The sequence below is a fragment of the Triturus cristatus genome, chromosome 6 (assembly GCF_964204655.1).
Source record: "Triturus cristatus chromosome 6, aTriCri1.1, whole genome shotgun sequence".
Classification (NCBI taxonomy): domain Eukaryota; kingdom Metazoa; phylum Chordata; class Amphibia; order Caudata; family Salamandridae; genus Triturus; species Triturus cristatus.
In genome coordinates this window covers 634,733,388-634,756,066 of record NC_140589.1, presented here as the reverse complement: position 1 = coordinate 634,756,066, position 22,679 = coordinate 634,733,388, and the positions used below count along the sequence as shown (strand labels likewise).

The window sequence follows — 22,679 nt, the reverse complement described above, 5'->3', positions numbered from 1 at the left end:
CGCTAGGGTGTGTGAGGGCACCACAAACTATAGGAGAAATTCCTCTACCACTCACACTAACAATCTACGTGTGAGCCACTCTCACCTACCTGGTCTTGATTATCAACCTGAGGAACAGTTACCCCCTTAGTTTAATACTGATTTCTTGGGAGCCTGGGTACTGGACCTTCTAACATTGCTCCCAGTCCCCAATTCTTCCCGTGTTTGCAGTCCTGATAATTTCACAGGTAGTGAAATAATGAAAATTATTTTGGGGGAATAATGTGGGACATCTGACTTACCATCCTGCATGTATTCCCCGCTATTCTGCCCAAAGACTCTGCCTGCTTTTAGCAGGTGGAATCTCCAGATGGACTACCACTACCTAGCGGTGTTCCTGATTAACTAGTATTCAAGAAGGGCCTGGTAACTGCACTTATTGGGCCCATGCGTTACTGGTCCCCTCAGAATTAAGAGGCGACTCATAATGAGAACTGAATATCCAGACGAGACCACAATTGTTTTATGCATTGTCTGGAAACGTGTTATACTACAAATGTAGCACCATACAGTTTTGAAGAATCTTTTTCTTTTTAATGCCTCTACAAAAACTATTCTCTATGTCTACCCTGCCAATGTTAGTTTCCCTCTACTCTGACTCTCTCAATTGTTTTTTTCAAACACCTTGAACAATTGTTTCATGGGCTCCCTAATTTCTCATTCATTACACTTTTTTTTCTCTCGCCACCACAACTCTTACACATTGTCCCTAGCAAGTGCAAGAAACATGAAAGAAAGACAGAATCAATCACTATTTTCTCTGCCTAGTATATGCTAGCAATAATCACTCTTTATAAACTACAAGAGAACACAAAAACACTAACCAATAGTCCGATACGTAAGCTGCAGGCCTTCAGGAGGTCCTTTCTTCACCAGATAAGGTTTTACATATTTTAGTACATCGCCAAGGTACTCCAGACATTTGGACACCATAGAGGACTTTTCTGTCAAAGTCTGAAGTCCACTGTAAACTCCACCAGCAGCCTAAAAAGGAAGAATGTAAGAAAGTAAGAATTCTGAATATTATTCTGAATCTTTGTACAAAAGACCAAGAATTGTTCAAAATGACGTGGTAACCTGGCTCTTGTTCCATAGAGACTAGTCAACATCAAAATGTACCTTCCTGTGCACCAAAGGACTGTGAAAGCAGAATAGTCCACCACAGAGGTAGTTTGTCTCCGGAAGGTAGAGTCCAGGTACAATGGTATTAAACATTTGTCACTTACAGAACTACTGCTATCCTTCGTCAAAACCACAGGTCCACTGCACCATCCACATGCAAGTTTCAGAACAGTTCTTATTAAGGCATATTCAACTCCATCCTAAAGCCAGAATTCTCTCCTGCAATGGTTGTACTAATGATTTAGGGTTTATCTGTGTCATCGATGTATGAAGAATTTAACTGAAAATGAACTTAGGTGCAAGTGGAATGATACTGCTGTCAAAATTGTAGAATGAGTGAAACTAGAGCTACAAGACTTTGGCTTGGAACTGAAAGTTCAATGATAACAGGTTCTCTAAGCTGTAATTAGAAGCAGGTAAGTGAATTTTAATAGTCCATTATTGTCTCCTGCAAATCTTGGAATCAGAAAAGCAGTTTAGGTTGTGCAGTGAGAGAGAATTCAACTATATCCAGCGACATATTCAGAGAAGCACTTGGTATTGTGGGTGGTACAAAACACCTTTAACAAGTACCAGGGGCATGTTGCCACTGCAGGACAGAGGGGAAGATTGTTTCAGAGACTTGGAAAGGGGCTTACCAACCTCCAGACTGACATAAATGTCTAAAGATCCCTTTTTTTTCAGAAATCTTGTATGTGACTGTTAAACATGGAGTGCAACCCATATAAAAAAAGATTAACCCATATGTTAGTGTTTTGCCTGTGGTCAGTCAACCTTCAAATAAATTAGTACCAGGACACCAATGTAGGTGAAGTGAAATCCGGCAGTAGTGTGATTTGTACAAGATCTTGAAATCTGCACACGATCTCCAATCCCAGTGACCGCAGAATACCAGAAAAGGATCACAAGCTGATACTAATCTTTGAGGTTTAAGTTACATTAGCTTCATATGCAAAGGGCAAGTGGATACCTTCGATGGACTTGACAGAGCCTAAAGATGAGAGGAGCGTTTCGGAAACAACGGAATGAGTCACAGAACAATAAACTCTATATTATTTGTAGAGAGTAATCTGAACAAAGTATTTTGATAATTATGCTTTTTAGAAAACAATCCTTTAAGAAAACCTTAATAGGTGCATAAAACATATGTTAACCAATTATACTGTATAACATTTTGTTTTTATAGTAAGAAAATATATTTAGTATTCATCAGATGATAAAGATCACATGAAGAAATGTGCAATGATAAGTGACAAGTGAAGAACATTGCATCAAAAAAAGCTAAAAAGACAACTGACTCCTAATTTTTTCTTTGAGGTTCGGGGAGTAGAGTCTAAAGATGTCTTGATCAATGGCGTTTCGACCTCAAGTTATTGCAAGGTCATCATGACAGGGCAGTAAGCACCCGATATCTAAAAGTTAAAAGGGTCCAACAATAAAAGGTTAATGGTGGACTCGAGATTAGATCATGGATCTGTCTGATTATAAAAAGGGAAATAAGAGAGAACAACTTGCTTTGTATATTGCAGGTAAGAGGGATACCTTAATCCGCTTTCATAGACATAATTAGTGACAGCTGGTCCAAAAGAACTCCCAATGGGGGATATTCGGTACCATGTTGTAAAGGAGGCCCTAGAAGGAATAAGGGCCAATAGATAGGAATACGCTGTAGCAATAAGTGGCAACAAAATGGCCACTTACCATTAGTGTACTCTAATGCTATGGGACGGATCACTTGTCACTTACAACTGAACATTTCTTCACGTGTGGGAGTAGTTGATCGTCTGAAAAATACTAAATATATATATATATATATATATATTTTAACAAAACAAAATGTTATACAATAAAATTGGTTTCTGTCTCATGAATAATTGAATTGTTTTTGTCTATATGGGGTTAACTTGTGTACTATGAGCATATTAAGGTTTTCTTAAAGGAATTTTTTCTAAGAAGCATAACAACAAGGAAAATACTTTGTTCAGATTACTCTCTACATATCATATAGTTTATTGTTCTGTGACTCATTCCATAGTGAACCACTGTTTCATAAACGTATTGTATCACCCCAGTTTCTCAGTAATATTTGGCTTACCCTTGTTTTTTATATTAAAGATGAGCAGAGAGCATGGTTTCCATATTAATCAGTGCTGCTAAATGTGATGCCACAGCTCACACCAGGGCACACTTTACCTGGTGCATTCTTTAGCAGCTCAGAACCAATTTACCGCCTGCTATGGACCATATCTCATTTATCCATCTGCTTCAGAGGCTACCCTAATCGCCAAAGAAGACTAGTACAAGCAACCTTACACAATTAACCCAAGCAGAAGCTATAGGTTAATAGAAGGCCAAACACTGGGGCTGGAGCCAACCAATCAAAGAAAGATACAGAAGAAACAGGTCCGAATACAAGGAGTGAAATGTCCTATGCACAAAATGAACAGCTAGTCCCTGACATCTTTTGGGCGAGTTAAAAGCATATTGGGGTAGGTGCATGGTGGATTGTAGAGGTGTAACAATCCCATGTTCCCTGGGCATGAAAATAGAGTTCCCCGTCCACCGTTTTTTAAGACCAGCCATGATAGCAGTTCGAAGAACCAAAACAAGGTTGTGGTGGTAATTCCCCACTTTGTGAGATTCGGATTATAAATTCTTGGATAGACCAACACAAGTCAAAATTGCATTCAGATCCTCAAGGTCATCCCAGGATGTTTGAGAAATGGCACCTGCTTTGCTATAAGATTAAAGACCATGAGCAAACAAATGAGTCGATCATATATTGTACCGCTCTAATTGAGAATTGATAGACATTAATTGGTAAAGGGCGGAGTAGGATTTACCCTAAAACAACCATGCTTGCAGTGAACATCTTTGTACTGTTGAGAATTCTTTACTTCTTAAACAGACGCCAGGTGCATGATTCAATTTTTTTCACACACTCGGTTTGCAAGGGAAGAGCGAAATGACATCAGTGCCATTCAGAGGTCTACTGAGTTACTTGCATCAGAAGAATTAAGGTGCCCTGCACAGTTTTCATTTGATAAAATGGTTTCAAAGATCCCCTCCCTGTCTAATAACATTTGGACAATATTTTTTTTTGACGAAGAATAATTATGGTAATTGAAAAAACTAGGCGTCCTTCAGGTCTAGCGCAGCCATTAAGTTGCATTGCTGAAGAAGGGAAATGACATCTTGAAGGGTTACGATATGAAAGAGTTCCGATAGGATGTACTGTTTTAGGGGCCTGGGGTCTATAATGGGACTTTGGGATCCATACTTCTTGAGTATTAGGAAGTCTAGAGAGTAAACTGCTGTACCTTGCTGATGGATGGGGACGGGTTTTATAACCCCTTTGAGGAGGAGGGCTTTGACCTCTTTTTTGAGGAGTGTTTGATGTTCTACCGTGTGTGAGGTGGAATATGGGGAGGGGTGGAAGAAAGCTCCAGGCAATAACCATGTTGGATAATATCCAACCCCCACTGGTCTGAGGTGACAGTCTACCATGTGAGCCATGTGAGCAGAAAATCTTGTAAACATCCCCAGACAGTTGTTGTATGGTCGGGAGGAAGAAGAGGGAAGTCAGGGTTTGTTGGCAGGTGTAGCTCCTTTTGGGGAATTACCCTGCCTCTGGAGTAACCTATGGGAAAGGTGCGCTGAACCTGGGTGCTCTGATAAGAGTTCAGGGTGTTAGAGAAGGTTGTTTTCGAGCTTCCACCGTAGGAGGGGCTGATAAAGGAGCCATGGGGAGCTGGTGTTTGTAGTGCCCCCATTGCTTGTAGTGCCCCCATTGCTTTTGCAGTCTCTGGGTCTTCTTTAATTTTCTGTAAAGTTTGGTCCACCTAGAGGCCAAAAAGATGCTTCCCGTCAAATGGTATGTTCACTAGATTTTGCTGAACCTCTGATTTAAACCCAGAACTATGTAGCCATGCATGCCTTCATAGGAAAATGCTTGTGTTCAACCCCCTAGCTGAAGTGTCAGCTGAAATCCCATGGCTTTCAGCTAACGTCCTACGCGGACGACACTCAAATAGTGTTGTCCTTCAAGGACAGCACGGAAAAAGAAACGGGACTGCGCTTTCATGATTGCATGACGGAGATTGCTGGATGGATGGCCTCGAATTGTCTAAAACTCAATTATTCCAAAACTGAGATTATTGTCTTCGGAAATAATCCCAATGTCTGGACCCCTGACTGCTGGCCGGTAGACCTGGGCGGCTACCCCCTTCCCTCGCCGAAAGCAAAAAATGTGGGCGTAACTGTAGATTGTAAACTAACCTTCAGCGATCATATAAGCACCATGGTCTCCGCCTGTTTTATGTGGCTACGAATTCTAAGGAAAATCAAACCTTACCTTTCGGAGGGGAACTTCAGGACGGTGGTCGCGGTGCTTATCATGTCAAGACTGGATTACTGCAACGGCATTCTTATGAATGCCCGTCAGCACCTGGTCAACAGGCTGCAGATGGCTCAAAACACGGCGGCAAGGCTGTTACTGGGTATTCCTAAATTTGCATCGGTAAAAAATTAGTTAGCCAGGCTGCACTGGCTTCCGGTGAAGCAAAGAGTTTGTTTTAAGGCCCTCCTTAAATGGGACTGGCCCTCAGTACTTGCAGGACAAGTTTACATGGTATGTTCTTACTAGGACCCTTCGGTCCTCTAGCGCGAAAAAAGTTCTGACGCCTTTTGTTAAGAATGCTCCGGTAGGAGCTTCAGGGCTGGTGCATCAGTGGCATGGAATAACTTGCCTTTCTCTTTGAGGAACGCCCCCAGTCTTCTTCTGTTCAGGAAGGGTTTGAAGACCTGGCTTTTTACTCAATGATTGTCCACCCCCTCCGGTCAGGCAACAATACAGCACCAGGACACCTGAGGGTAACCGTTGCGCTCTACAATTTTTATTAACAAAACATAACTGCAAATGGATGTATTTGAAATAAGCTTGCCCTTCCTCTAAGACAAGTTCTTGGCCCTGTTTTCTGTGCACCTCTGGGACGATTTAGAGAAAGTCTTCCATTTCGTCCCAGTAGGCACAGTCATATCTTGCAAGGAAACCTATAGAATTTGCAGTACGCCAATGGTTAGCTAACTGCACAGCTACCCTTTTCCCTGATGCATCAATTATTTTGCTCTCTTTATCTAGCAGTGATACATCTCCACTGGTATGGGAGTTTGCTCGCTTATGGGCAGTGGTAATGATTAATTAGTCTGGTGGATGTTGATCCCTATTATAGATGAGTTCAGATCGGGAGGCCTTGTACTTTTTGTTCACCCTGGGTGTTATAATCCTAGGTCTAACAGAGTCTTTAAAAATGTCTGTGGTATGTCTAAACATGCCCTTGAGCATTGGAAGTTATTGGGTGGAGCGTTGAATGGAAGAAAGTGTTAAAAAAAAAAATGTCCTCCTCTAAGAGCTCCATAATAAGTTCCAGCCTTACAGATGTGTTCCTGATATGAGGTACATGGCGGGCAGAGTAGAGAGCAGGGTCTGTTTCCCTTGGCGGATCTATGTCCGAGGTATCCCATAGGTAGCCCTGCGCAGGAATGTGGAAAGTGTCCTCCCGCCACCATGGCCAGGTGTGTCAGATAGTGGAGACCCCTGAAATAAAATGTCTAGTGGGTTCCCTTGAGAATGAGGTGGGGAAGGCGAAGGCAAAGGTGGTGGTAATCATGGAGCAAGAGGTAATCTACCTTCTTTATTATTTTGGCAGGAACTGAGTTTTTGCAGGGCTTCTTGAATGACAACTTTCTTTTGGTTTGTGGAGCAGGAGTGGCCGAAGGGCAGCAAGGATGCAGCCGTATGAGGCTGGATGACGAGTTGTTTTTGTCTCATGTCCAGCTGTTCCTGCAGTCTATGGAGGATGGGCTTGTCCACTGAGCCAGAATATGCTTCTGAATTTTTTGTATCCAAAAGGGTTTTTCGTTTTGGTGCTGGTGGTCCACTGGATGTGGCGGTGGAGGAAGTAGATGCTGTGTGTCAGCTTAGCGCAGAGGTTTGACTCGACGCTGAGGAGCGGTCCGATGCCGAGGTAGTTGGGGCCAAAGCACTTGGCTTAGAAGGTTTCTTCGGTGCAGAGCCGGAGCTGAGCAGGGCGTACTAAGCAATTGCTCAGTACGGACTATGACTGGAAGGCAGTGGCGGACCGAGAGCCTCTGTCTAGTGTTCCAGAGGGGCTGCATGTTTTTTTAGCGAAGGCTGTTTGGGATGGTATCGAGGGGTACCGTACTCATGAACTGTTGAGTAGGAGGGAGGTCCTCTATCTACAGGTGGATCTCCAGCTCGGGTCCGGAGCTGCCTTTAATGAAGAAGGCCCCTTCTTCTGAAGCTGATGGCTCAGGGTGTTCTCCCTCTATGCCCCTAGGATCGAAAAAGTCTTGTGTTTCTTCCATGCTCCTCTGCGATGTCTGGAGCCGACATGCACGATGGTCGCAAACAGTTTTCTTAGAGTGGAAGGTGCTGCCAACGGCTCAGTCGACCTCGCTGTGTTTCGGCGACAGGCACACATTGCAGACCTGATGCAAGTTGGTCCAAGGGTACTTGTGGCAGCGAGAACACTACCGAAAAGACATCCGTTCCATCACCTGTGGGGCATTCTTGGGAGGCACAGGAGCCATGGCCAAACTCCTGAAACAGCTTCAACGCATCCAGAACGCCTCCGCACTCCTGATCCTCGACATCCCTCGCCGCAGCCACATCACACCCCACCTGAAAGACCTACACTGGCTCTCTGTCAACAAGAGGATAAGCTTCAAACTCCTCACCCACGCACACAAGGCACTCCACAACACTTGACCAACATACCTCAACAGCCGACTCAGCCTGTACACCCCCACCCGCCAACTCCGCTCACCTCGCCACCGTCCCCCGCATCCGAAGAATGACCGCCGGCGGCAGATCATTCTCCCACCTCGCCGCCAAGACATGGAACACCCTCCCCATCCGCCTACAGCAGACCGAAGACCTTCTGACCTTCAGAAGACTTCTCAAGATCTGGCTCTTCGAACAGCAGCAGCTTCCCCCGCCCCCCCAGCGCCTTGAGACCCTCGCGCGTATGTAGTGCGATTTACAAATGCCTTGATTGATTGATTGAATGGAGATGGGAGTGGGCCTCAACGGGTAAGGCCCTGGATGGGCTGCAGTCAACAGGGACCCGGCTTGATGGAATATATGAATGTCTATTTGCAAGAGAGAAGAAGACACCCAATCGAAGACCATACCAATGAAGTGGAAGGTACCATGTGAACCAGAACACACATCCGAACCAGACAGCGAAAAGAAAACAATCTAACAATGTAGTCGATCCTCTTGAGCATTAACACCAAGAGGAGGAGTCACTCTACCTTGTGACTCAAAAGACCTCTTAGAAGAAAAACAACTTGCACACATCCGGACTCAACACTAGATGGCAGGAGTATGCACAGCATGTGTATGTACAGCCGCACATGCCTCAAATGCATTATTTTGGGACGCTGCTAGTCGCTCATCAATCTAAAAAATAATAAACTAAAAAGCTGTCAAAAAAAATATTTTTGGCTCTACAAGCACACATTCTCATGGTAGAATCTAGCACTGAAGGGAAATACGTGTGTGTGGATGTGCTCCTTTTGAAAGGGCGAACACTGTCACAATTAAATTAGCCAATGGCTGAAGTAGGCAAACCCACTGCCCCATACTGTTTGCTGTACTGGGCAGAAAAAAACGGGAATGACACAATAACATACCAATGATTGAAGCGGCTGTCTGAAAGCCCCTTTTAAGTATGGATATTATAAATATACTTTTAATCAAGTCAAAACGCCAGACCTAAGCAAAACACAAAATATTTTAGAAGGAATGCACAAGTCCCAAGATTGAATCCTAAATCGAGTACATTAAAATAATGTTATTAAAAATCCTCATTTTATAGGATTGGTCAAATAACATTTTAATACAAACAAAACATAGGGTATGCAGAGACTTGCGTGCTTATTCATCTCAGTAAATGAGAACGTGGGATGCCGATTATGCTTTGTCACATTCTTATGTAAATTCATGTGCCTATTGTCTTCTGTGGGCTCCTCCGCTTCCCTTGGAGGAAGAACTGACAGAATAATAGCTCATAAATGATGCTTAGAAACAGCATTAATCTAGATAAGTCCCAGTAGATGCAGCCAGATCTGTCCTTCTCACAGATACAGCTCTAGAGAATGGCAGTCAAATGTGTTTTTAACGTTCAAAACACATATTATACATATATTTACTAGATATTTCCAGTGTTCAAGGGCTGCCCTGTAAAACTGGGAGATGGACTCCCTTATTGGGAAATGCTAATTAAAGAAAATAATCTTGGAAAGAGACCTGGAGCCCTACTTGAAGGTTTTGGCTAGTTCTACCTATCAGAGTGAGTGATTGAGAGTGAGCTAAACGAGAGTACTGAAGTTGGACAGACCAAGTCTAGGGCCTTGATGATCCATTCATACGGACCTGAAGCCTTAAGTAAGTGGAAGGTGGAAAACCAGGGAGTTAGCGTTACCACACAGCTAAAGACAACCAGAAGAAAACTCTTGAATGACTAAAACAGCATTGTTAAGGAATTTACCATGTTTTGAAGGGCTCAGGTTAGCGCTTTGGAGACATGAGAAAACACTAGAATGGCCTTTCATTGCAGATCTTTATAACCTGAGATTTTTCTAATGAGGCTTGCATATGGAACAGTCAAAACAATGTTCCATGCACACCAAGCGATGGGCTAATGTGGATGGAGAGATACTGTGACCAAATGATACCCATGGGCAATAGTGGTGCTTGCAATACAAATTAGAGCCAAATGATTCAGCACAATCTTTCTAACCACAGAAGTACTACATTACCTCCAAGCTAGGTTCAAAATCTGATGTTCATGTTTTATCCTGATTGCAGTAGACGTACGTAAAAATGGCCTTATGTTCCACATAATGAAAATGTTTATCAGCTACATAGCCTTTCACCCAGTCACTCGACAGTCAATGGAAGGACATGGCAGAGGAGCTTAAAACAGTACCTAGTTCTAACAAAGATTTTAACAAACGTCCATACTGCTATCTTTAAACCTCTAGGCTAATGTGCTATACAAACATCAAAATATGTAAGAATGTAACACATTCTGCTCAGGGAGGTAGATTTGTCAACAAGCCTAATTTAAAACTGCTAATATCTGTCAATGCCAAAGGTGTATTCAAGTTTTTTCATATTTCACTAGCCCTCATGCGACAGTTCAACTTACCTTGATGAACTGGCCAAGAGCGACTTTGGGATCCTGCTTGTAGGACGATGGCTCAATCTGAGCTTTGGAAAGAATGTTTTCCACTTCTGGCAGTTTGAACACCAACCTTGTCAATTCAACCAGCTGCTCTGCATTCACCCTACCTGTTGAGAGAGCAAATATACCAAGAGCACTAATTTGCAGACCATAAGAGATGTCATCAGAGCACCTGTTGGTAATCTTTCCATTAATACAACCAATCTGCAGATTACATTTACCTTCTTACAAAACTACTGATACCACCGAACATGAAATTAACATATAAAAGCGTTTAGCTTTGAAACCTCTGTACAGAAAGCAGAACTGCTTAAGAGCACTGTCCCAGAGGAAAATGCAAGAGAAACAGCAAAGCATAACTATGATCATTTGGAGGTATTTTGATCAGTATCAACAGTAAAAGGGGTGGACATGGCACTCCAGAAATGTCTTAATACTCACTGAATGATTGCTGTGGCAAATGGAATTTAGCACGTGCTTATATGAAATATATATATATTGGCTTTAGTTTATAAAAAAATCCTTAGGGGCATAATCCATGGGCTATATCAGGATAAACTTCACTACCTGACGAGTATAACACTGACACTGGAAACAATTTGTCTCTCACCCATAATGTTAGTGGCCAGAGGGGAAAGCAGACACTTATGAACCAATACAAGGGTGAGGAATAATTGAAGCATTTTATTTTACCTAGTTAATTAAGGTTTATAGCTTTCAAGATTACTCAGACTTCATTTTTTACTCTTCCAAAAATACATAAAAGTTACTACAGTATGGTAAATGCGGTACTTGCATTTGATTTGGATACCTTTTGTTACAAGCAGCCACGGTACGTACATATGGGCTAAAGGGCCACGCATCACACCTTTTTCCCAGCAAGAACAGTATCTGTCTGGTTGAACAAAGGTCAGCCTGACAAAAACTCTTCTTGTTCAGGTCAGGCAGCAAGGAGCTAGACATGCGCTAAATGTGCATGCTCCTGGCGGTCGGAGCTGAATTTTGCCCAGCAAAGGATTTTGCAACCCTGTGGGTGTGACCTCCTCAGCCTTCCAAAAGTGCCTTAGGTCCCTCATCCTCATGATGAGAGGGAGCATCACTGATTGCCTCGGACCTGGGAGTTTCAGTTTTAAGCCCTTAAGTGCCCAGGGCAGAGTGTCAGTCAGTATTACCTCGTCACAGAGTGGGGTGGGGTCAGCAGTCTGACTGACCCCATCCCATTATGACGAGTGTGGGACTGCTGCCTTCCCTCATTGGCTGACCTAAGGTTAGGTCAGCAAACCAGGGAAGTCAGCAGTCCCAACCCTATAGGGACAACTAAGGCTTCCCTCTCTACAGTGAAGGTACGTTTTATGTAGTTTAAAAAAACAATGTTTTGTGTGTGTATGAATTAATGTATGTGCATTTGTGTGCGTCATGGAGTGTGTGTATATATGAGAGTGTGTAAATGCATGGGTGCGAGTGAGTGTGTATGTGTGCCCCCCAAGCACCCCTCCCTATTAAAATTGTCAGCCACCACTAGTTACAAATCTTTGAAGGAATGTCTCCAACCTGTGGCAGGCCTACTTCCAATTGTGCCTTAACATGACATGAGTAGGTACAGTCTGTCCCTCCAACACATCTTCAGGTCTTCCTACCTTGACGCCTAGATTCCTAATGCTCCACTTGCAAATGCAGGCCACCAGCATGTATAATCACCGTGACCATGGATGAGCCAAGGGCAGTAGTTGTGCCAGTGAGTGCTTATTGATAGATGTCTGTGGCAGAGGCAGGGGGCCAAACAGGACCAAGAGGACTGAAAGTATACTAATTACCACTAAGAAAAGTGACCTTCTGTACTCCTGGGTCTGTCTCAGTTTAATTCTGTCAATTTCCAGTATTGGTCAGACGACAAAGCAAACAAGCACTGGCAAAACCAAAATGTCTTGCCTGTGAGAGCTATTAGCTTTGGTAATGATCTTTAGCCATGCTGTAAAGCTCTATGACATGGGTGCCACGGAAAAGAGCAATTAGAACTGGTAGTGTCACAGCACTTTTTAACATCATTCTTCCACATGTCCTCTCCCCTGCCCACGTATTTCTCTCTCCCTCCTCCTCTGTGCTGCCTCAACCCCCAACCCACTTCCTCATTAGCTACAGGAGTGGTTTACGAGATGAAGCAATGGAGGGAGGCAGGGCAGGAGAGAAGAATGTGGGTGGGGTGGAAAGGACAAGCAAGTTGGGATGGGGATCACATGGATAATGGTGGGTGGGCAGGAAGGGTTGAGGCAACCACACGGCCAAAGCGGCTGGGCGGGAAGGTCTGGGTCAAGCACGCGCACAGCAAAGTTTAGGGGACAGAGGTTGGGGAAACAAACTGACAACAGAGGCTAGGCGAGAGGGGGGTTGGGATGAACACGCGCAATGGAGGGTGAGTAGAAGGGGTTGAGGACGCACATAGACAATAGGTAGTGGGAGGAAGGGGCTGGATGAAACACACAACAAATTAAGGGGGAGAAGCACACGGAATACTATGGGTTGGAGGGAGGCTACTGTGGGAACACCACAAAGAGGGGAGAAGTAGGAGGGACACAGCTGGAAAACATATGCACTCTTGTAGAGTGCTTAAATAAAAATAAAAAAGGAGCATCTGAAAAAAGCAAGCAGTGGAAGGACTCAGGAAAGTGTATATGCGACAAGGGACAGACAAACACAAGAAGAGGAAGGAAAGCCTCCGGAAGCTGATGAAGAAGCAAGCAAATGAGTGTGGCAATGAAGCTAATTAATGGTAGGAAATTGGCAGCCTCAAAGCTCACTGTAAAGTAACAAAAGGTCTTATCACAGACAGTGCATCTGCTGCCTGAGAAGAGACCTACAAAATAGTTGGAGGTTAAGAAAAGCTCAAGCCGGTAAACCAGTTATGAACCGTTACCGGACTAAATGGAAGATCAGTCCTCAAAGCAGTATCAAAACATAAGCATTCAGAGAATGTGGTGGGGTGATGTACTTGGACGCCTATAAGAGACCGGGGATACATTTGATTTCAGACTGTGGAGTGGAAGAGGGATGGAGCTCATGTAGAGTATGAATGGGGGGTTGCATCTGTATATATTTTGGAACTTGGAAAATAGTGTGCCCAATATTTAGGCACTGAGGCATACTTCAAATGGCCGTGGCAATGTAGGTCATACATCTCATGAAAACATGACTGGAAGTCTTGAACCCGAAATCGTAATGGCTTTCTATTACACCTTGTCCTATTGTGGTTTTGTAAGAGATCTGGTGGCCATGGTGTAAAAGCCCATTAATGTGTGTTTGTGATTAAAATGTGAAGGAGTTGCAATTCCACCAGGATGCCTGGAGCCTCAATGTAGACAGGGGTGAGCGATGAACAACAAAGCTCCCGGATGCTACACCTTATATCTGGATGCTAAACCTTATACCAGAACCTGAAACTGATTGACATTTATGTAACTCTTGAACTCTGCACAAGCATGGACACTGTGATACCTTAATATTGGTGATTACAAGCGAATATAAAACTGAGCACCGGAGTGCTAAGAGGAAATGAAGCCAGGCTACGAGGAGTATTCTACTGGTACTGCAGGGTTAAACTCACAGCCCAAGAGAGTGGATGACAGCAGCCCAAAAAACCAAGTATTTTCAATGGCATTATTTAAGGAGCTGCCGGGCCCTCACCAATAAAAAACAAATGCAAAAAAAAAAGTCTCAAAAAGCACACAGACCAGAATGTGGTCATTCATAATGAAGCTAGCAAACGGCTGAAGTGGGCTGACCCACTGCCCCATGCTGTATGCTCTAGCAAGCAGAATAAAAAAGTTAAATGACAACAATGAATAAAGAAGGGGCCGGCTGAAAGGCCTTATTTTAAGTCTATTATACATATAATTTTACTTGGTCCAGGCTAATGCCAGACCTAAAAACAGATTGCCAGAAAGAAGTGTGTGGAGAAGTACTCCTGTGTCATCTACAGAGATCAGAAAGCAGCCTTGAAACATTTACATGAAGCTGGCTATGGTATAAATTCTTTAACTGCCCTCAATTCCGCTTAGGGTACCAGTCCTCGGTACTTAAGCAATGTGCTGCTGGTAGAAGACTGAGTAGGGGCATGTTGGAAATAGGGGGCAGGGGAGGGAATAAAAATGTCAGGAGCATGCGGGATAATTTAAGAAGTGGCCCCTAAAATAACTTATGGTGTCCATAAGGAGCCTGGTGAGGCAGGTGTGCTGCACAAGAAATAACTTAATTTTTGTGAGAATCCTGGCTGTAATGTCTGTTGACAGTATTGTGCACTTTAGACTTTGTGAATGATGAGTCTGTCCGTAGTGCATGTGGGTTTTGGCGCAAGTAAGTACTGCGAAGGAGTGTTGCACACTTCATTGCTGAGGTGCAATGTAAGTCAGTGAGATGAGCGGTGGCTATGCTAGAAACGTGACTGTGAGAACAAGCAAGAAACTTCTACCCATATTGGTGCTAGCTATGAGGGTGGCTTCCCTATGTGGTGCAGGGAGTAACAGTGTAACAACCTATAGCCTATGCTTACCCAGAGAAGTAACAGCTTAGCACTATCCTCAGCAGGCACGTTGGGGAAACAGCTGTAGGTGAGGCACATTAATACAGTAGCCTTTCTTTGGCCATTATTATTCTTGGCACTTTGACTATATGAGGAGCCAATATTGTAGTTTATGTTTGTCTTCTCAGGAAGGGCAAGCAATATAGAGAACATTGTATTGTTCATCAAAACAGCAAAAGAACAACTGACCCTTTGCATTCAGTTTGTTTTAAGTACTGGAAAGCGATGAAGTACCACATAGATATATGGTGGTACACATACATAACAAAGCTCTTCCTCTATTATTATATGAGAAAAATATGTGTTTTACACTTGGTAAATATATTTTAGCTACATGCTTATGTTACCAACATTTATACAGCACAACAAATAATGTGAAGGGGTGTGTTGGCGCAAAAAAACAAACCAGAAAAAACAGGCAGGGAAAATCCTTCCTTAAATTAAGTAAGGAAGAGGCAAGCAGTAGAGAACAAAGCAGTCTATTCCAAACCTTATCTGCTCTGAATGAAATGGCTTTGTCACATGAGCGAGTACATTTACTCCTAGGCACAACCAGCAATTTGGACACCTTAGAGCAGAGGCAACGTGGGGGAGTGTAGTTGCAGAACATCTGAACCAAGTACTCTGGTCCACTATGGTGGACTACTTTAAACACGAGGCAGAGAGACTTAAAGATTACCCTCTTCCGCTGGAAGCCAGTTCAGGGCCTCAGAGATGGAAGACGAGCATGGAAGCTCCAATGCCAATCTGGCTGCAGCATTTTGCATCCTTGGCAGCTTCTTTAAGGGAAGACAATCCATCTCCAGAAAAAGAGGGTTAAAGTTTTGATGGCAACTAAGTATAGACGCCTGGATCACCACTCGAATAGCCTTTAGAAGAAAAAGTAAGATCTCCCTGAGCAATTTTAACAGGAAGAAGCAAGTAGCTTTATCTGTCCTGCTAAATAAATTTCTGGTTCCGGCTAGATCCCCAGATGTTTTACATCTTGGCTGAAGCTGGTGAGGTCCACGAAGTCGTGGGCCAAAAATCCAGCAGCAGCAAGTCTGAAAAATAAGAGTGTTTTAACCACAGTACTTCAGTCTTATCCAAGTTACATTTTAGCGAATTGTGGTGGTGCAATCCTCCCACAACGCAGTGACTACTTGCCCGCATGTGATGCTAAATATTAAGCCTGACCTAACACAAGCAGTTTAGATCTGGACCACTTGTTTCCATGAGCCAGTTTTCCATAATGCATAATTATCAAATGACCCTTCCAATATAAGGTAATGGATTTTTAGGGCATGTTTCACAGCCGACCAAGAGTTAATCATATTCTTCTTGCATGTTGGTTGTTCCGGGTGATACAGCACAGCAAGTTTTAAGGTTTGTGTTTCTGGGTATTTATTTGCCTTTAACATGAAATTAGTGTGGGCTTTGACTCCACCCAGATGAGTACTCCACTCTCATCTCATGCCTGTTTTGTGTATCATTCCACCTTCTAGAGAGTGCTTCCACTGGAAAGCATGAGAGATTATTTTTCATCTGAAAAGTGCACTTAACTATCACTGTTTTTCACATTAAATTATGCATTTCTTACATGCTTTCTACACAAAACGTCACTGTTTTACCACTTTTTCTTAACATTGATAAAGCTAATGGGACAGGCTTTAATGTGATAAAAGATTTGTTCAGGCTAACCCAGGTTGGTGCATTAGAGCTAGATCCACTGGCTTTACCACTGCTTGTTTCAATGAGATGCCTGTCTTGGCATAGTGGAAGAATGAAACTTTTTTACATTTTTTATTTGTTTTTATTAAATCACACATAATAATAAGCCGGACATCATACAGTGATATATGGACATATACATGCATGACCTAATTCACATATGTACCAGCAATGTAGGATAACACATATTACTAGTATCGAACATCCATGGCAGACCCTGCATGACATCACTTGGTGGTCTAAGATCCTTAATATGCGTCCCAAACGTCAAGCAATTACAAAAAGTTATCGACAGTTACATCTACGCTAGGAGTCCAGCCAAACACATCATGGTCAAACAAATCTACCAGGATCTAATACAATGATAGCATTCTAACAAAAAACTTTTCTCCCAACCTCCCCGACCCTCCCCACATGCTCGGCCATGAACACTCATCAGTAATATCTGCACATTTTCCGCATTCGCATTTGTATGCGACTCGGCTCCAAGGACTGACACAGGCAACCCGCATAGTCCCGCCAACCCACACAGTATAGCCCATAAAGATCGCGAGGAGCCCACGGGCCCCGCAGCCGTTGAGCAAGCCCCAAGCGATAGTCCGAGTCCAGCTCAGTAAGACAAGATGTCTATTGCAGCGTATTCCTCTATCATTGCATAACAGCCCAGTGAAATCGGTGTTTTCCTTAGGCCTCTATATTCCTCTCGTTTTAGTTCAGCTCCTTCCGCCCTACCCCACCTCAGCTTTTCTGTTTGCCAGTCCTGCAGGGACGGGGCCCTAGTAGCTTTCCATCTTGTAGTTGTGGCTCTCTTGACGAGCAGGAGCGCAAGATTGGCAAAACGGCAGGCAGAGCCACCCTTCTTGTCACGGGGCCCTAGTCCCATCATGCAGTATTCCAACGTGTCACTCTGGCGCACCGGGGCTATATGCGGCAATATTTTACAGGTCGTCGCCCAATAGTGTCTCAGTCTAGGGCAGTCCCATATCATGTGTACCAACCCCGTGTCGGGGACGTGGCAGCGAGGACAGCATCGTTCGCTCCCTGAAACATAGCGCTCAGTGAGGGGTTAAATAAGCTCTGTGTAATATCATCAATTGAATAAATTTAAATTTAGGATTCCGAGAGACCTTCTTGGGGTACCCCAATATAGTTTCCCATTCCTTATCTGTAAATGCACGGCCTACGTCTCCCTTCCACTTGTCGCGTAGCGACACCATCTTCTCAGTTCAAATTCCGTGGGTGAGCCATGGAAGAATGAAACTTATAAATAACAGGCAATGTCAAGGAGTGATATGAAAGAAAGCCCTATGAGCATGGACATTTCCTGTAAATGCTGCTCAACCCAGAATTTTCAACCGGTATAGCTGTGCAAAACGTGTAAAATGTGAATCGTAAAATGCACACATTAGTCTCAAAGTAAAGTAAGTCGCAAACATTTTTTTCAGCCCTCTGAATACTGGCCAAAACATACACTTGTTTCGGAGTATCAACCTGTCTAGCAACCTCATGCACATATAGCCATTTTACATAACGTGTACATTTTTTTGTAATTGAGATGCAGCACCACACTGTTCAATTTAAAGATATAGTCCATCAAATTTGTATATTTTTTTTACATACAAGAATGGAATAATGGAGCACTTACCAGAGGCTCCAGCGGACTCTATCTTGATCAAAGGGCCAGTTGTCTCATCAGCATAGGACTGCAAAACGCAACGACACCACGCACGCACAGACAAAGCCTGATCTGACGTATTCCCTATGCCAGAAAGTGCTTCGGATAAAGCACTGCAGAGAGACATCAAGCATAAGAGAAGAGTGTTAGCTATCAATGACCATCGTCAGGTTGATGAGCAATAGATGCATCTGTGCATAGTTTATTCAAATACAAATTATCTTTAGAAAACATGTATGGTCTTTAATTAATACAATAATTGCCTACCAAAGGAGGAAGTCAAGAAATATATCACATTCCACCCACAAGGTTATACAAGTAGTCAAAAATTAGCAATTTAACAAAAAGAGTAAATAGACAAGCAAGAGCTAATCTTTATAAAAGTTATTGCAACTTAGTTTCTGGGTTTGTGACCTGGTTTATTCGGTTTATAACAGGTTCAGAATTGTGAAGGTGGCTGTAAGAGGGGTCTTCAGCACAGTAGCCAGGCTAGAGATACCACAGTGGCCCACTAGCATCTGTGTCTGAGACCATTAACTCCAAAAAATCAAGGCTGTCGATCAGTTAAACTATAAATTTCTGTATTTAATTTTGCTAAATGCATATAGAAAATGTGCTGTCGATATGGATTAATTAAATACATTTAAATAATCAATATGAAGATATCTAAATTAGACTCGTTTTATTTTATTGCTCAAAATGTGGGTAATATTTTTTGCATTTGCAATGTTGTACCAGTGGAAAATTTGCATACATCGACTTTTAACAACATAATGTTTCTGCCTATAAGTAGTTTGTCCAGAAAAGTGATGCCGATGGTGTGAATTATCCACATCTGTGAAGAGTACACAATTTTAGGAAAATCTGTTTCAATTTTTAAACCTACTGGACACAGTTACAACAACCAAGTGGCTAGCGAGCTACGAAGAATAACACTGTCATTCTGTTTGTTTCTATGATGTCATAATTAGGTTCATTGTTCACTGAACGTGTGTTCAAGAAGGTGTTTTTGTTTTTATCTAACCTTTGTTTTCCCTTACAAAATTGTAGCATGGCTGAGGTAATTGTACATTGGGCACAATCATACTACTATCATTACGAGCTTGTGGATTTTACTATATCTGCAATCAGGATCAATAGACTTCACACGAATCTAATGTTAGTCAATTCATCCATGTTTTGTTTGCCTCCAGCAGATGTGATCTGTGCAGTCTGGATTACCTTAGAGTCCAGTGTGCTGAGCGAGTGAAGCCTGCGCATATGTAAGCGGGCTCCTGGTTGGTCACATAATTACAAGAGTGCGATAGAGCAACATTTCCATTTTGAGATTTGTAATTCCGTCCTTACTCCGCCATAAGGAAGAATTACATTGCCTTAAAAGAGGGTACAATATTTGGCTTCTGCTTTAACTACGATATTAGTGCAATTGTGCGGTAACATGTACAAGCAGTCCTCAAAAAAAAAAATATGTAAACAGGAGAAACGGCATTTCAGCATCCCAATTCAACTTAAACAGCATGCAATTTAAAATGCTTACAATTTGCAGAAGATCTTCTCCTACGTGAGTAGAACATATATTTAGATTGTGGACTGACCTGTCAAATCAGTGTAAATGTTAACCCCGGATTCTTGCATCACAAATTAATTCAACAGTTTGAAAGCTATGGTACTGGTAGACTAGATAAATTAGAGGTTTGAACACTACTTTTGCTTCTATAGAAAAAGTGAAACCCATTAATGAGTCGGGGAACAGAAGACAATACCTTCTCAGCATTCGCTCACTAAAGAATGACTTTCAATAATGCATAGATTCTGCATGATAGTGAATCAACAATAAACATCTAATATTAAGATGTACATTTATTTCACCAGTAAAGTGATTGAGAAGTAATATTCACCGTTTTCTTTGTGAGGGTCCAGGGACTCAAAGTGCTCCCATCAGGATCTAAACCCAAAAACCACGAGCAGCAGGCGGATCCCTGCCCCTTGTCCTACTGGGGCAAAACGTCAGCCATGGGAGATGAGAATCAACTGGAACAGACTGAGCTCCAGCAGATAGGGGGGGAATGTGTTTGCATTGCCAATCGAGTGTAATTAGAATTAAGGACATCTTAGGAGCCCTCAACTTCCCGATCACTAAAGGATGAATCTGACTTCGGTGGTACACAATGCAGATTATCAGGAATGGGTCCCTCTCCAGAGTAGAAACTCCCTGGGCGGAACTAAGCAAACTGCTGATTCACACTGGAGGTAAACACTTCCTCAATGAACCAAAAGGACATCCTCTACTTCCTGGCTCAGATACCACTTGTATAATGTCATGGCCATCCTTCTCACAGCATCCACTTCCTCTTGCTGATCTAGTGCATGGCAATAGCGTTGTTATATGGTTACAAAGGTCTCGGGTGAGGAACATCACCATTTTATATGTTCACGTTTCAAGTGGAGATCTTTCTTAAACGTTGACTCTTCACTTACATTTGGATGCGCCAAAGTATAGGATAATATTCTCTGAAATGGATTTGCTTATATTTACACTTCTTAATAGGCATATTATCAGGGCCTTGAACATTCTGTACCAGGATTAAGTTCACTTTGCAAAATGTTGTTTGTTGCTGTCAGCTCAGAGACAGCTCCTCGAGGATAGAATCAATAATGATGGCCTGGTTGGGGTTCCGGTATGGTTATATGGGTGGAGCATTTTGCTATCACTGTCGAGATCGCCCCATACCGGAATTACAGCCCAGCTAAATCCTGTTTACCTTTCTGAGAAGAATGATGGCTTGCTCTGCACAAGGCCAGACTCCCAGAAGAAACATATCCACAGGTAATAGGAGTTAGATCACCCTTGGGTATTCTGATAGATGTGCACGCCCTAAGCAAACTAGATTAAGAAGTGCTAATTAGGAGTATAGATATGATTATACAAGCACAATGGTTGAACCGTTCATCTTCTTTACGATTCTAGTAATGCTGATTATTCTGCTCTCTTTACTTTAATTGTTCATTGCAACACACGTATTTTACACAGGAATCACAATGCTTAAATAAATAATTGAAATGCCCATTTGAGAATTTTTTTTAGTGTTAAGCAAAAGTCCCGGGCACACGTGACGAGGATAAGAAATACTAGCAGAATGTCTCGTATTCGTATTTAATTGGTCGACACCAGTCGATTAGTCGAAAGTTTTTAATAATGCAAAAAACAAAGAAAAGACCAGCCGACACGTGTTTCATCACAAAGCGGGAAATGTCCCGTGACTCTTCAGGGCTGTGTGGCGGTATGGAAGAATGGTGAGATCAAGGAGCCGTGGAGTAACCAGAGCGGCTGGAGGGTCAGAGGAACCCAGTGAACTGAGTCTAGCGTGGGATGGCATCACAACCACGGAGAGGCGAGTGCCTACTATGGATGTCAGAACTTATCACTATGACACGTGGTGAAGAATTGGTAGCAATGGCGGGGTTGTAGAAACCCAAAACGGCGTTGTATCCCGTGCAAAGTATTGGAAATGGCGGATAAGCTGTGTGCACGAGGGAGCTGGGTGCCAGGTATGGACCGCGTGTAAAATGTCCCTATACCGGAGGGTGCCAGAGGCGGGTGCGCCGTAACCTGGCGTAGGTCAAAGCTGGTAACATGAACTGGAACCGTGGTTGTCCTCCGGATGCAGAAGTCTTTTTTTAGTGTGTCTCCCTTTGGGCATGCATGAGTTACTAATGAAAAAGACTGATCTGTTTCCCATGATTTCCTTGGGGAGTCAGCGTATTCATGTTCTGAAATTGCACATACCCTCCAGTACCTTGTAAGGTTTAGAGGTCCAGAGGGTGCACAAAAATATCCTAATGGTGTGCATCGACTCAATCTCTCACAGTTTTGAAGTTTTATGATGTCCAAATGCAGTTTTTCTGATATAGTAGGATACCTACTATAGTGTAGTCAATCTAAACTTGAACCACATGGCCCTGCAACAAGGGAAAAAACAAAGAGGGTAAGACAAATGGCAACAGAATGAGGTGGCTGATATAGCAGTGACGTTTGTTTTGTATTACAAGTCACTGTGAGATCCTTTAGATGGGTTGCCCATATGCCCATAGGTGAAGGATCTGCAACACACAGTACTCCTGCAAAATAGCAGGCCAGTTGTCTGGAGCCTACAGGTCTCAGGGGTATCAGGCAATTCTTATGACAAGTATTGCCTGGAATCACAGGAACCACTCCTACTGCAAGCACACCAAAAGTCAAATATCTCATTTTGGCCGTTTATTTACATAGGGTAGAAAGTTTAAA

At 42.9% G+C, this 22,679-nt stretch overlaps 1 protein-coding gene across 1 annotated transcript in view; it reads right to left on the bottom strand.

Moving 5' to 3' along the window:
• The window catches only part of MMS22L (MMS22 like, DNA repair protein), a 534,885-nt gene that overhangs the window by 147,148 nt on the left and 365,058 nt on the right, over window positions 1–22,679 (bottom strand). The window contains exons 16-18 of the mRNA XM_085611124.1: window positions 18,365–18,507; window positions 10,401–10,543; window positions 864–1,023 (exon numbers count right to left, since the gene is read on the bottom strand). Of these exons, the coding sequence (XP_085467250.1) occupies window positions 864–1,023; window positions 10,401–10,543; window positions 18,365–18,507 (446 nt within the window). The remainder of the gene's footprint in view (window positions 1–863; window positions 1,024–10,400; window positions 10,544–18,364; window positions 18,508–22,679) is intronic.